The sequence below is a fragment of the Moschus berezovskii genome, chromosome 9 (assembly GCF_049115385.1).
Source record: "Moschus berezovskii isolate FMDL1 chromosome 9, NW_MosBer_1.0, whole genome shotgun sequence".
Lineage (NCBI taxonomy): Eukaryota > Metazoa > Chordata > Mammalia > Artiodactyla > Moschidae > Moschus > Moschus berezovskii.
The window spans coordinates 20,716,828-20,731,292 of record NC_142468.1 but is presented as its reverse complement, the minus strand read 5'-3'; the positions used below and the strand labels follow the sequence as shown (position 1 = coordinate 20,731,292).

At 38.1% G+C, this 14,465-nt stretch overlaps 1 protein-coding gene across 5 annotated transcripts in view; it reads left to right on the top strand.

Annotated features, from left to right (window-relative positions):
- The window catches only part of PCNX1 (pecanex 1), a 187,112-nt gene extending 173,029 nt beyond the window's left edge, over window positions 1–14,083 (top strand). For all 5 annotated transcript variants that reach the window (XM_055436674.2, XM_055436675.2, XM_055436673.2 and 2 more), the window contains 6 exons: window positions 2,704–2,934; window positions 3,823–4,097; window positions 5,383–5,588; window positions 7,859–8,301; window positions 8,708–8,848; window positions 9,027–14,083. In XM_055436674.2, coding sequence (XP_055292649.2) covers window positions 2,704–2,934; window positions 3,823–4,097; window positions 5,383–5,588; window positions 7,859–8,301; window positions 8,708–8,848; window positions 9,027–9,167 — 1,437 coding nt within the window. In that variant the 3' untranslated portion in view covers window positions 9,168–14,083. The remainder of the gene's footprint in view (window positions 1–2,703; window positions 2,935–3,822; window positions 4,098–5,382; window positions 5,589–7,858; window positions 8,302–8,707; window positions 8,849–9,026) is intronic.
- The last annotated feature ends 382 nt before the right edge of the window (window positions 14,084–14,465 follow it).

Genomic DNA, 14,465 nt, shown 5'->3' with positions numbered 1-14,465 from the left:
CAGCAGCATCCACATAATCACCCATAGCCCAGAGATTTATTTTACTCCCAGTTTTGTAGCTGAAGATCAGCCAAAACTCAGAGAAATTACAGAAATCACCCTTTTCATGTGTTCTCTCTCGTCCCCTAATCATTTTGTAAAACAGATTACTTCCTTATTTTATTTTCCACTAGTCTCTTTAAGGGAGTTTCCATGGTTGTTAGAGCTAAAATACACCAATTAAAGTCTAGCTTGGTTTACAAGAGATATATCATGAAAATCTTAACAACCTGTGATCTCCTTGAGGACAATGATAGTATCTTAGTAATGTTTATATCCTCATTGCTTAGCACAGTACTTGGCAGCCAGTGAATGTTACATGAGTTGCATTGTTTTCAAAAAATAGTATTTCCTGTGCATCTTCTCATAACTTCTCAAATGTATTTCTAAAATGCTTCTGCAAACCTTTCCTAGAATTGGAAACATTATCTCTTTTTATTTATTTGAAAACTAATGGAAAACAATGAAAAGTAAACATCTCCCAAGAGTAAGCATTTTCTGTCATCCCGTACCATCATACAATACTCCAAGAAGCTGTCACTGCCAGTAATTGGATGCCTATCTTTTCTGCTTTCCCCAAGCTCATTCAGACATTTTCAACTATATTTATACGTATTTTCCTTTTTAAAAATGTAATCATGCTGTGTAAATTGATCTGGTGTGCAAGCTTTTTTCCCAGTTAGTATAATGTGGACATCTCTTTAAGTCACCACCTATAGAGGCATTTCACTTTTTTTTAATGACTCTGTAGTTTTCCAGAGTGTAATTTTTACTCTGTTTATTCAGCTCTTTGGAGATTCTGCTTGTTTCAAATATTTATCAGTTAAAACACAGCTGAATGATGTACATAGAAGTTTACGTATTCATTCAACCGTTTTAAGCCCAGTGAAAATAAATACTTGGACAGGATTGAACATTCTCTACTTTTGGCATGCCTAATGATTTCAGACTTTGTGTCCATTTTACTGAGAATGTGTTTATTGCTTGTCTCTGTACTTTTACTTTCTGTTCAAATAATTGTACAAATACTTCTAATCCAAGGATGTCATTTCTTCCCTGAGTATCTTGCTGAAAGAGAGCATCTTATGTCAGAATGAAAGAATACTCAAAAAATGTATTCAAGTTCTGGCACTACAGTCATATACTAATTTTCTAAACCTCGTTGTTCAGCCACTAAGTCATGTCAGACTCTTTGTGACCCTATGGACTGAAGGCTTCTCTGTCCTTCACTATTTCCTGGAGTTTGCTCAAACTTATGTCCATTGAGTCAGTGATGTTATCCAACCATCTCATCCTCCGTTGCCCCCTTCTCCTCCTGCCCTCAATCTTTCCCAGCTTAAGCCTCTTTGAGCTTCAGTTTCCAAATTTGTTCTGCTCAACCTACTTGACAAGATTGTTTTAAGAGTTAGGTGAGATCACGTGTTGGAGGACTTTGTACACTATGTACCCACATGTACATGAAGACTTCTGTTATCCTCATGTTGGTGACCTTCCCGACCTGGAAATGCATCCTTGGGGATATCGCCTTCTTGCTGTCACCATCTCATCTCCCAATAGCACACACTCCAGTCAGCTGGCCTGAGCACAAATGAGTTACTTTACCTGGGTGTAAAAATTTATCAGCCTCTTAACTATAAATATGAAGGCAGCTAATATAGTATTTGTGTTTCCTTAATAACATGCTGTTTCAGAAATTCAGCTTCCCTGGTGGCTCAAATGGTAAAGTGTCTGCCTACAATGCAGGAGACCTAGGTTCAATCCCTGGGTTGGGAAGATCCCCTGGAGAAGAAAGTATTTAGTATTCTTCTCCAGTATTCTTGCCTGGAGAATCCCATGGACAGAGGAGCCTGGTGGGCTACAGTCCATGGGGTTGCTAAGAGTCGGACACGACTGAGCGACTTCACACACACTCACATGTACACATTTCAGAAATTCCAAATTGTGTTATGATTATTGGGGTTTATATCCTGTATCCCCTGTTAATTTGGGGGTTTCTGAATGGGAAGTGTTAATACATTTCATATACTCCATTGTTTCATCCAGGCTATCTGCCACACAGTCTTGCATGTGGTAGATATTAAATAACAACTTACCAAGTAAATGAAGCTAAGATCAAGAAGATCTAGCTTCTCTAGGACTTAGGACCCTGAATTTGTCCTCAGAGCTCATAGTTTTGAGCCTCATCTTAACTAGATGAGAGGCAGGATAAAAATTGTATATTGTTATCATCCTAGAAATGAGACTTTAAGTGAAAAGCACCTAGTTAAAAAGAAACATAATTTAGAGACCTTTTATGTATCTTTAACAGTGAGATAATCCTTTAACAGGAAAAAAAAATGAAGATATGCAAACCAAATTGAATGAGGTAAACAAAATATAAATTGGAAATGAAAATGGTTTAGCTAATAAAACTTAGAGGACAGGTAGGGTTGAATTAGGAATTTGCAGAAGTAGTAGAGCAGTAATGAGCTAATTCCTAACCTGGGTAAATTTAAATATCAATCATTTAACCTCTGCTAATACTAACACATGCTGATAATGAAATACATAAGCCAGTTTTTAAGACTTATAATTTAGTAACTAGTTTTACAAAGACTTTCATTGTCTTGAAGTCATTCTCTAATTTTCCTAGAAATACAGGTCTATCTTTATCTCTGTGTATAGGACCATTTCACTTCTCCAGATGAATACGATGACCCCACTGTGCTCTACGAAGCCATTGTATCCCACGAGAAGAACCTCGTCATCGCGCACGAAGGGGACCCTGCATGGCGGAGTGCAGTGCTCGCCAACTCGCCCTCCCTGCTCGCTCTGCGGCACGTTATGGACGATGGCGCCAACGAGTACAAGATCATCACGCTCAACAGACGCCACCTGAGCTTCAGGGCCATTAAAGTAAGGCTTGGAGGCACTCGGCTGCCTCTGAAAACAGTGGAGCTCAGAGAACCCTATCCAGACTGTTAAAAAGCCATGAAATCCTCCTCTTACAGGAAGCAAAAGCATACAACCACACCACATTGACGTTTATTGTTTATTGAGCCCTTAAGAATTTATTTTATCAGTAATGTACTCTGTCTTCTGAAGTTTTCTCATGTGCCGTAAAGCGTTAAAGCCTTTCCTTATTTCTGTTTTGGCAGTCTCTTGCCTGTTATATGTGCTGTTGGGGCAGCATCTCTTCTGAAAATGTCAGCCCTATATTGCTACTATGATTGAATCCTAGGTTGCAAAATAATACTGTAACTTGTACTTGATAGTGATCAGTAGCTCACTGTAAATGGTTCGCTCTGACCTGTTTTTTGGTTGGTTTGTTTTGTTGTTGTTTTCAACGTCTCAAGACTGTAGGAGGCATAATCTCTGAAATTTAATTTTGATAATTTGAAATGGTTTACTTGTATCTTCATTGAATCAACCCCTCCCCCACGAAATCACAAATACCCTTTCAGCTCTAAATACCTGTTACCTCTCGTTTCTGTCCAAAATACCTGATATCTCAGTTACAGCATTCAGTGCTTCACCAATTTAGAAAACTAAACAGACTGCATTTTACTTGGTATTTTTACAAGACAGCAAAGGGAAGAGCTCTGTGGGTGCTTATTATTTAACAACCTAGTGACGGTGGGAGATGGTTAACTCCCATTCAGATGTGACCTACTTACATTTGTTGCCTGCTTTTCACAGCTGGTTATCGTAGTGTCTTTCATATCCCTCCCATTGCTGCTCTTCTATTTATATAAATTTTATTCTTAGCCCCTTAACCTACTTCCTGTGTGTTCTGATTTTCAGGTGAATAAGGAGTGTGTCCGAGGCCTTTGGGCAGGGCAGCAGCAGGAGCTTGTTTTCCTGCGTAACCGTAACCCAGAGAGAGGTAGCATCCAGAATGCCAAGCAAGCCCTGAGAAACATGATAAACTCATCCTGTGATCAGCCCATTGGCTACCCGATCTTTGTCTCACCCCTGACAACTTCCTACTCTGACAGCCACGAACAGCTTAAAGAAATTCTTGGTGGACCCATCAGCTTGGGAAATATCAGAAACTTCATCGTGTCAACCTGGCACAGGTGAGCCATGGGGCTGCCTTTTCCAGCAGTGGTGTGTCCTGACCCGCCTAACCTATACCTTGTGCATTAGTGTCACCTGGAAAGCTTTAGAAAAAATACATGGTACAATAAAAACTTGTTACAGCTGAGCTTTAGGAAGTAGAATCTGATCATGTGTATCTTTAAACTCTGCTTAGATAAATCTAACGCACAACTCTGGTCAGGAACCACTGCTCTAGCATTTAATAGAATCTTGAATAATTCCCTCTCTCTAATTTTTTTAAACTCTATTGCAGCATATTGTCACTATTAGAATATGTGGGTCAGCAAACAGGGCAAACTAGAGAAAAAGGAAAGAAACTTGGGCAAGTTGATTTCATTCTTTTTGAGTTCCATTCGAGCAGTAGGGGGAGCACGCTATCCATGTTGAAGCTCCTCCTTATGCAATACAGAGATACTGCTGCCGTTTGAACAAGTAGCACTCAAGTCTCAAATCTGTAATGTCCTCAAGTATGCACATGAATGTTTTCCTCTGCCTTTTGTCTAGTAAATTATGATGTGTGGTATAGGAACATCATGATTTGATTGGTGATAAAGAAAAATCACAGATCAAGAGTTGTTCAGATCTTTAAATGTCAGAACTTAAGAAAAATGGGATTAGAGCAATGAACTCTCTAAAACAGGTGCTTTAAAGTTCTTCCAGCATTAGAGTAAAATTTCACCATTTTAACATCAACCCCTATTCATGCAGGAGGAAGAACACAAACCAGGATGGTGTTCAAAGATGTTTTGTCTTTAAAAAAAATAGGTGTTGTGTTGAAATTGCCTTGTTTGCTCAGGACTGCGTGGTTTAATGGGGTGCAGGATTTTCAGTGCCAAACTGAGACAGTTTAAACTGTACACTTTAAAAAAGAAGAAAAATTATTACAGCAGCTCTCTTCAGTTTGCTATAGCGTAAATTAGATTTAATTTAAATCGATTAGGTTTTCGTGGGTTGTATGTGGTGGCACGAATTCTGTTCCCAGCTGAGCTCTTAATGGAACAAGTTGTTATGTGCAGTTCTTCATTATGGTGTAGGGAAGGTGATAGAGTGTATAAAAGTGAAGTCAGTTAAGAACAGAGTCAGTGAATTTAAGAGGACAATGTGAAAAAACAGCTTTTTGCTTCCTGATGTTGATTGCTCCATGAAGACTTTCAGAGGTGAACACTGGTCGCATTAAACGTTTAGAACAGCTAGAAAAAGGGAAAAATACCTGTCTTGAAGTGACCTCAGGACAGTGCCTCCTACCCCGGCGTTTGTTCCTAGGTTAAGGAAAGGTTGTGGAGCCGGATGTAACAGTGGTGGCAATATCGAAGATTCTGACACCGGGGGTGGGCCCTCCAGCACCAGTAACAGTGCGACAGCTGCCAGCGATCCCCACAGCAGCGCGTCCCAAGGAGGCACTGGGAACCCAGGCCAGGCACCCGGAGCAGGACTTCATCCGCCTGTCACATCCTACCCTCCAGCCCTAGGTAATCCGAACCAAAATTGTGTGTGGGACGTCAGTCCCTCGGCTGTGGGGTTCAGGTAGTATGTGTGTATAAAGAGGATGACACATTACCTACTCGGAAATATGTAAGCAGAATGTTTTGTTTGATTCCCAGTGGGCCGTTATCCTACCTGTCTATATTAATCATTTTATGTATATAAATATATAATACTTAAAAATAGCCTTTCTTTGGAAGTACCACTTTTAAAGACTAATCATACATAACTAATATAATTTATGTAACTTTTCTCCTATTGAACAATGATTTGGTTTCTTCTGAGTATTATAACTTTGTATATAAATCTTTATATTATAATTTCTTATTCTTTTCTTGGGCTGAAAACTTGAGTAATGAAATAAAGTCAAAGTTTATGAAGATATTTAAGACTCATGATATAAAATGCCAAAAATCTTTCTAGACTTTCTTTTTTAAACCAGTTGATATTCTGACCAGTCGTACATAGGAATGTCCAGCTTTGAGTATCATCGTTCCCAGCTCTGCTCCCTGCTGTCTCAGAGAGACAGGAGAAGCAGGGTGGTCTTTAGTTCCATTGTTTTAATTTGCATTGCTGTAATACTTGTGGCTGGAAACTTTGGAGTTTATCATCTCTTCTTTCTGAAGTCATATTAAGTCTCTTGCCCTTTTTTCTATTTGGTTATTTTTTTCTTATTTATCTTTAAGGTTTTTTTTAATCTGTTTTGTCTGCGCTGGATCTTCGCTGCTCCGTGTGAGCTTTCTCTAGTTGTGGCAAGTGGTGGCTAGTCTCCAGTTGCAGTGCGCCAGCTTCGTATTGCTGTGGCCCCTCTAGTTGCAGAGCGGAGCTCTGGGGTGCCGTGGGCTCCCTGGTGGTGACTCCGGGGCTTAGTTGGTTCCACGGCACGTGGGATCTTCCTTGACCATGCATCAGGCCCTTGTCCCCTGCACTGGTAGGAGGATTCTTAAGCACTGGACCACTAGGAAAGTCCGTATCTTTTTCCTATTTATGTTTGAATATTCTGGATTGAGCTTTTTGTCAGTTGTCTGTACCAAAGATAGCTCTTCCCGTTCTGTTTCTTGGTCTCTCTTCTCTTCCTGTGAAGAGTGGGCTTGTCTTTTTTTAATGAGGCGTTCTTAATTTTTGTACAGAGCACTTTAGTAATCTTTTCCTTTATGATTAACACTTTTTGTATCCTATTTAAGAAAATTTCCATTATACCAAAGGAAGGTATTCTTTTACTAATTTGCCTTTTACACGAGAGCCGTAATCTTACCTGGTATGCAGGCCAGATTTCATCTGTTCCCAGGTGGCTGCTCAGTTATCAGCCTTGTCCTTTTCCCCACTATTGAACATGGATCAGATTAAATTTTAAACCATTTACTTCAATTTTAAAAAAGGTAACAGCACTGAAATTGTTAAGACTCTGAATAGGTGTGTGATCAACATTTTGTTTGATTTTCTTTACCTTCTGAGTGAAAACCTAAAACTGCAGTGTGCTGCTTCAAATTTAACATCTACTCTTAACACTGATTAGCTCTTTTTAACTTTCAGATAAAAAGCACATGTAATTATTTTTCAGTATAACTAATAATAATTTTCTAATAATATTCACATCACTCTTCACAAATCTGAAGAATTCTGTCAAGCCGTTAGAAGAAAGGATGCAGAAGAACCTGCTGCTCATTGATCATATTCATTGATCACATTCAGTAGTGACCCCTAATACACACGCATATTGCAGCGGTGGCTCTCTGTTCTTCCGTAGGTCGTATAAATTGTCATTGCAGTAAATTGCAAGGGCATTAATACTCTACTTTGAGAAATAGTAGTTACAGGGCTTACCACATAATAGATCCTTAATAAATATTTCTCACTGTCTCATTTCCATGAACTATTTCATCTCTGATGTATTAAAGAGGTACTCGTGTTATTCTGAAATATTTGAGTAAAAGAAATTTTAGGATTTATCTCAACCTTAAATCCCACTATTTCCTGTAGATTACCTAATTGTGTTTTTCGTATGGCCCAGAATTTGGATTTTAAAAAGCTTCAGCAAATGAAAATTATCCAAACCACACAAGAAAAAAAAATCTCAGATATTTATTTCCTTTCGACAACTTTAAAATTTTCAGGTATAAATGTTAAATTCAGTAAATTCACCAGCTAATTTATGGTGAGAGGCTTAAGGGAGAAAGTTCTAGAAACTACAAAAGAACCGACTGTGCTTGCATCATTCCGCTCAGAATGAGTGCTGCTGCTGTCTCTCCCTCCCCAGGCACTAGCCACAGCTCTCACTCCGTGCAGTCCGTCCTGGTCCGGCAGTCCCCGGCCCGGGCCTCCATGGCCAGCCAGTCCTCTTACTGCTACAGCAGCCGACATTCATCTCTCCGGATGTCCACCACGGGATTTGTGCCTTGTCGGCGCTCCTCCACCAGCCAGATATCGCTTCGCAACTTGCCGTCATCCATCCAGTCCCGCCTCTCTATGGTGAACCAGATGGAACCCTCCAGTCAGAGCGGCCCAGCCTGTGTGCCTCATGGCTTGCCTTCCTCCAGCAGCTCCAGCCAAAGCATCCCCGCCTGCAAGCATCACACCCTCGTGGGCTTTCTCGGGACAGACGGCGGCCAGAGCTGTGCCGCTGACGTGCAGCCCGGCAGCACCTCAAGCCCTGCCAATAATTCCCATGCCAAAAAGGGGGAGGTGATTTACAGAGTCCAGGTGAGTAAGCCCAGCGTTCTTCTTCCACTGTTTCTCCTTCCCGGTTTTGATTTCTTGTGTTTTGAGTGAAGGACTCCTGTGAAAACACACCTTACACTACTTAGTCTAAAGGAAGAACATTTGTGAATGTTGCAAAAAAAGCCAATGTAAGCACTGAAAGCAAGCAGTTTTTCACTGGCGATATTTGTTCCCTCTTCAGCCATGGTTACGTGGCCATGGCAGTAAGGTCTCCAGGGAGGCTAGACGGAGCTCACATGGCTGTTCAGGTTGTTTTTTATAGCATTATAGGCAGTGGAGAATGTGGACACAAAGAGTACTGTGAAAGAAATTTTGTTTGGAATTACATAATTATTCATCTTCAAGGAAATAATGAATTGGAAATGATTCATATTTATTTACAATGTAGATTGTGGATCCCGGTCAAATTTTGGATGGGATCAACCTGTCAAAAAGGAAAGAGCTGCAGTGGCCTGATGAGGGTATTCGGTTAAAAGCTGGGAGGAACAGCTGGAAGGACTGGAGTCCTCAGGAGGGCATGGAAGGCCATGTAAGTTCTTCTAAAGCTGGTGCTCTGACTTCTTGTAGCCTGTGTGCATGTTTTTAGGTGATTTATGTACTTATGCTTAATTATCAAACTGAATTACTGCCTCTAATCGTAAGGATAGAGTCTGTGAGTGTATTCAAGGTCTCTGCCACTAACTGCTTGTTTTGTTCTAAATCATCAGGTGATTCACCGATGGGTGCCTTGCAGCAGAGATCCAGGTACTAGATCCCACATCGACAAGACAGTACTTCTGGTCCAGATTGAAGATAAATATGTGACTGTAATTGAAACTGGGGTACTAGAACTTGGGGCTGAAGTGTGAGCCAGTGTTTTATAACTTCATTTCTTTTCCCTCAAAATTCCAAGATGTTGAGGAAAAAAAAAAAAGAGGAGAGAGCAGAAGATGCCTGCAGTTATCACTTTGATCCCGTACGAGAGACTTGAACGTAGAGTGGGCTAGGTTAAGCTCCTCTCCTTCGCCCTGACCCCCATCACTGTCTCCATCCCCAAATAAAGCTGAAATATTTTTTTAAGTTAGCTGCTGAGAAAACATTTTGCATGAAGGATAAAGTTCTGTTAAAATACATCCTTAAAAGTTTTTTTCCTATGCATTGCCTATGCTTTAAATCAACAAATTCTTGATTTCTAGACTACAATCTCATATTTTTCTAATTTCTTTGCCAAAAATAATTGCCATGTTTTGTCATAAAACATGAAATCCCTTTACCTTGATTTTTAAAAACAAGTGTAGAAACCTTCGGTTTGACACATAGCAGTATAAAAGTTTAATGTACAGTGAAAGAGACTATGAACAGACATAGATTTATCTTATTCCTTGAGCGCTAAAAACTTTAATGAAAAAAACTGCACTAATTTTTTACAATGCACTAAAGTCTGAGATTTCTCAGAACATTTATTTATATATAAAAATAAAATAACATTATTTAAATTGCCTTTGGGATTAACCCCTTCCCTTTCCTTATAAACATACGTAGCAGGAACAGTGCTGCTCCCTTTTCTTTAGTAGTCTGTACTTCATGCCAGTCCACCAGTTGTTTCTTTTCAAATGAGTACTCCATCTCAAGATACATGTGGCTTCATCGCTGGTGTTTCCCAAAGCCAGTAGTCAGTGACTCGGTCCCATGAACACTCCTGCCAGCTTCCGTGTCCACACTTCAGATGGGCTCCAGATCAGGAGCACCCTGGCCACCCTGCTTCTCCCACCTGTGCAAGTTCTGCTGGGGTCAGTTCTGGGAAGAAAAATCCTTTTGCTTTTCAAAGAAGAAGATGAACATCCAGGGGTTTAAAGAAAGGATTGATTGCCTTTTAAGAGTTCTTAGCTCTTGAAGACATTCTACATGCAGTTCAGTCAATCAAGTAAAATTTTTTCAAACAGAATCATCCAAATGGTGCCGTTCTTATCATTATATCCCACTTAAATAACCTTGCCTTTTCTTTTCCTCCTCTCTTCTTGTTCTGTGACTTGAATTTTATTTCCTGTGATTTATAGTGTGTAGCTGTAATTTGGAATATTTATATCTGTGATGAAATTGACTTAACTCATATGTTGTCTCATAACTTAATTGGTTTTTTTTTTAATGTATGTATTCAGGGAAATATGTAACTCAAATTTACAGTTGATCTAGGTGAGAGCTGCAGTTTAGATTTCATTTTCAACATGTGGCACTTTTTAAATCCTTCAGAAAACTTTTCACATTTTGTGTGACACTCCAAAGAAGACTGTACATGTGAGCATTTAGGAGCAGCCATCTTCCTGCCCCCGTGAATGAAAAGTAAAAAGAAGCAGGTGAAGTTAATTTCAGTCACACATTTTATTTAATCTATGACATCCAGAGAATTCCTATTTCAGCATGTGGAACTAGCCGTAGTTCAGGAGCTTGCTGGCCACATGTGCTTAGTGGCTACTCTGTTGAGCAGTGTGGGTTTGAAGTTATCTTTCTGAGACAGGAGAGAGAAGCTGTTTCTCTTGGTAATTCTAATATAGATCTTACAGTAGCATGACACTTCAGTAGAAGGAATGAAAACTAAGGAAGTAAACAGCTAATATATACCATCTGATTGCATTTTCACTCCAAAACCTTTTTTTTGTTTGTTTTCCTTTTTCCAATTTAAAATTTTTGTGGTTATTCAGGAGCCAGTGTGCCTCGTGTTGATGTTTCCAGACTTCACACAGTGCAAAACTTATTGTTGAGAAACTTTTCATCAAATAATTTATTAAACCTTTATATAAAGGTGCCCTGTTTCTCAAAACAAATTGAATTTTGTTATCTTTTAGTAATTTTATTAATTAGGAATCCTGAAAGGAGCTAAGTCTAAAACTTGTAGTCTTTGTAAAATCATAATACTTTTCTAATAATTTCATCTGGGGAAATATTGATAATTAAGGAAGGATTCATGTCTTAAGAATAATTTGACTTAAACTATAATAGGGAAATATACACACTTTCAGTAATTAAATTGATTATACATGTCTTATTTAACCCTGTCCCCTACTACCCTACACTGCCTTGCAGGATAGTGAGCTATTCATTTAGATTCCCTGTGTAGCCTTTTTCATTAGTATCAGTATCTAAGACTCCAGTATACACACATTGGCATCTTTAGTTCACAGTTGCCAACTTTGAGAGTTCCTTAATTTGAAAGTAAAAATACGTAATGAAAACACTTTTAACTTTTTTGATTGTTTTAAATAGTTTTATTGATAGCTGTCTGGGGTTTATTTTCTTGTTTGGTTTTTATTTAGAGTTCTGGAGTAAGTTATCAATGGTTAGCTTCTTTTTTTTTTGGTTATTCTTATGTAGTGGTAAAAATCATTTTATAACTCAAATTTTTGGTTAATCTTCCAGTTTATAACTTGGTGTAAGCCCTCTTTTTACACCATTTTTCAATACTTGATAAAATTTTATATGTTGACTTTTTTCTAAAGAACTATAATTTTTCCAGAAGTCTAGATTAATATGTTGATATTTAAGGGGTCTGAGAGTGTAGGTGGTGAGGCTCTATATTTTTAAGATAAGAAGAGATTAATTACCTTTCAGGAAATTAGTGAACAGACTTCATCAGTGTTCTGCCTTCTTTGAGTTTCCATTACTGGGAGATTAACTTCCATTATATTTGAAGTATTTTTCTTAATATTTCAAGTATATCTGAGATACTTCTACTAATCCTTGAAATAGAATTAGTCAGACAAGATTTCTCTCTTGAGCGAAATATGGAAAATTACTCTGTGTACCAAATGTCAGGCAGTGAAAATATAAGCTTTAACGTCAGCTCATTAAAAAGATGTATTTTTCTTCCTGGGTTGGTTTACTTTTCCATCTCATATCAAAATATAAAAAACCAGCCTCACATTTAAGCAAGGGTAGCTTAGCCTTAATGAATTCCACTTTGCCTCTGAGCAGCAGCCCTGGGCTCCTGCTTAGGAATTCTTCATTTGGTCAATTGCTGCACTGAGTCATGTTCATCCAGAGCTGAGCCTTTTAAACTTATGATTTGCCCCAAGGCTAAAATGATCATTTTCTCTTAGTTAACTCACAAAAATCTTTCTTCATAAATATATGACTTGAGAAAAAGATAGCAATAGTGTTGCATGAGAATTATTTGAATTTGTTTACTAGCTACAAAATTATAAGTTGCTGCCCACAATGTGAATTACTTTTGTGATTATTTTCATCACTTTTTCATGAATATGGACAAAACCTCACCCCCTTTTTTTTTTAATTTCTCAATTTTCCTTCTTGTTCTTTCCTGTAGTATATTATAATCACATAAAATTACTTGGCTTGGACACAGACCCAGTCAATTTTTGACTTTTGTTAGCATACCTTGTTCAGATGAGGTGTAAAACATCCATTGTTGTTCTATAGGCTTTTCCTTTAATTCCAAAATAAATGAAGAGAACAGCGTCGTTCAAGAAGATGATAGTTGGAACCTGTGACTTTGAACTTTGTTTTGATCTTACGTGGAAGTTGAGTTTTATTAATCTGGAAAAAGAAGAAAATTAGACATTATGATGTATTTGTTCAGCATAAACATTGATATTATGTTGGATATGTATAGTTTTTTTTAATGAGGTATTAAAAAATTAGCCTCTCTTTTCTTCACTTCTCTTATTAAAAAAAAAAAAATCTGGTTGATATATACCTAGGCCTTTTCTTTTATTTAGGTGAGAACTGTGATTGGAAAGAAGTTCATTATTATACAAGTAGATCTGATAGGTATGTGAGTTGAAGTATTAATTTTACTTGAAACAGAGGTGTATTTTCTGCTTTGAATCACCTCACCCGAGTCATCTTGTCAAGAATCACGTGTGATAAGAATTTGTTTCTATTGCCTATCAGCCACGTGTTCTTTCTGAATTAGAGAAAATAAGTTCTATTTGTGAGCTGAACTTCCTTATGTACTGTTTTATGGAAGCAGCATAACATTCTTTGGGGCACCAGAGCTGATTGTCCTCACAAGGTTACATGACCGCTCTGTTCTAAGATACACCTATTATATAGGGTTATACCTTTTTTTCCTGTGCCTCAGCTCTGTACCTGAGAATTTATGATTCAGTGGAGCAGGAAGAAAGGTCACCTAAGATAGTGATGAGGATGAATTCCTGCAGGTTATTTGCACAGAATGGGGCGATACCTTGAAATTCAAAGCAGAGAAGTAGTGGAAAAATGAGATGGCTGCTCCAGATGACTCTTGGGTTTAGTGTAATTGTAGTATAACAAGATTTTTTATATATGAAGCTTGATTCTACAACCAAAATAATAGAAATGGGAAAATCGTGTCTGCTTATGCTTTTTTTTTTTTTTTAAAGCTTACTATAATTTAACTAAAAATAAATTGTAAAGAATGATTAACATTATACAAGTCTGGCAATGAGCTCTGCATGAGGAAATGGAAGGCAGAATATGAAAATGATTCCAGGAAAGTAGGTGGAAGGAAGGAGAATGGATTTCCCTTTTCTGATCATGGGCTCTGGAAGTATTCATTGCCTCTACCAGCATTCAGTATAAATCAGAGATATGTACTCCGGTATGTCTGTGAGCGTGTGTGTGTGCGCGTGTCTGAGTGTTTGTTATTCTGAACAGCTTGTAAATACTGTAGTTGTTTAAAATGGAAACTAAAAGCTGAGATTGTTTTTTCTTTGCAAATATATTGCATCAAAGATACAGTATTGACAGTGGATAAAGCACTGAGGAAATAAATTTTTTTTCATTTTGCTGTCTGTCCATTTTTGTCAAATTAAGAAAATTAAGAGTTTACCATATTAAGCTCCGCCTAGCATATTTTTAAAACATGTACTTGGTTCTGAAGATAAACAGAGGCTTAGGCTTGCTAACATGGGATTCAGCCTATAATAGAAATGTATCTATTTCATAATAAAAGGATATCTTTTCACACTTGGCAGAAAGGTTGTAGTTTACATCTTATGAACTTATCTGAATGTGTCTTGTTAATGATATTAGATGGATCATGTAGGATGAGGGATGAAAAATTGTGCATATTCACTGTGCTAAACTAGATTACAGTACAGAAGATGACCAGACAGATTATGGTCATCGAAATCTGGCAAATGCTAAATAAGGGTGTGTACTAACCTACT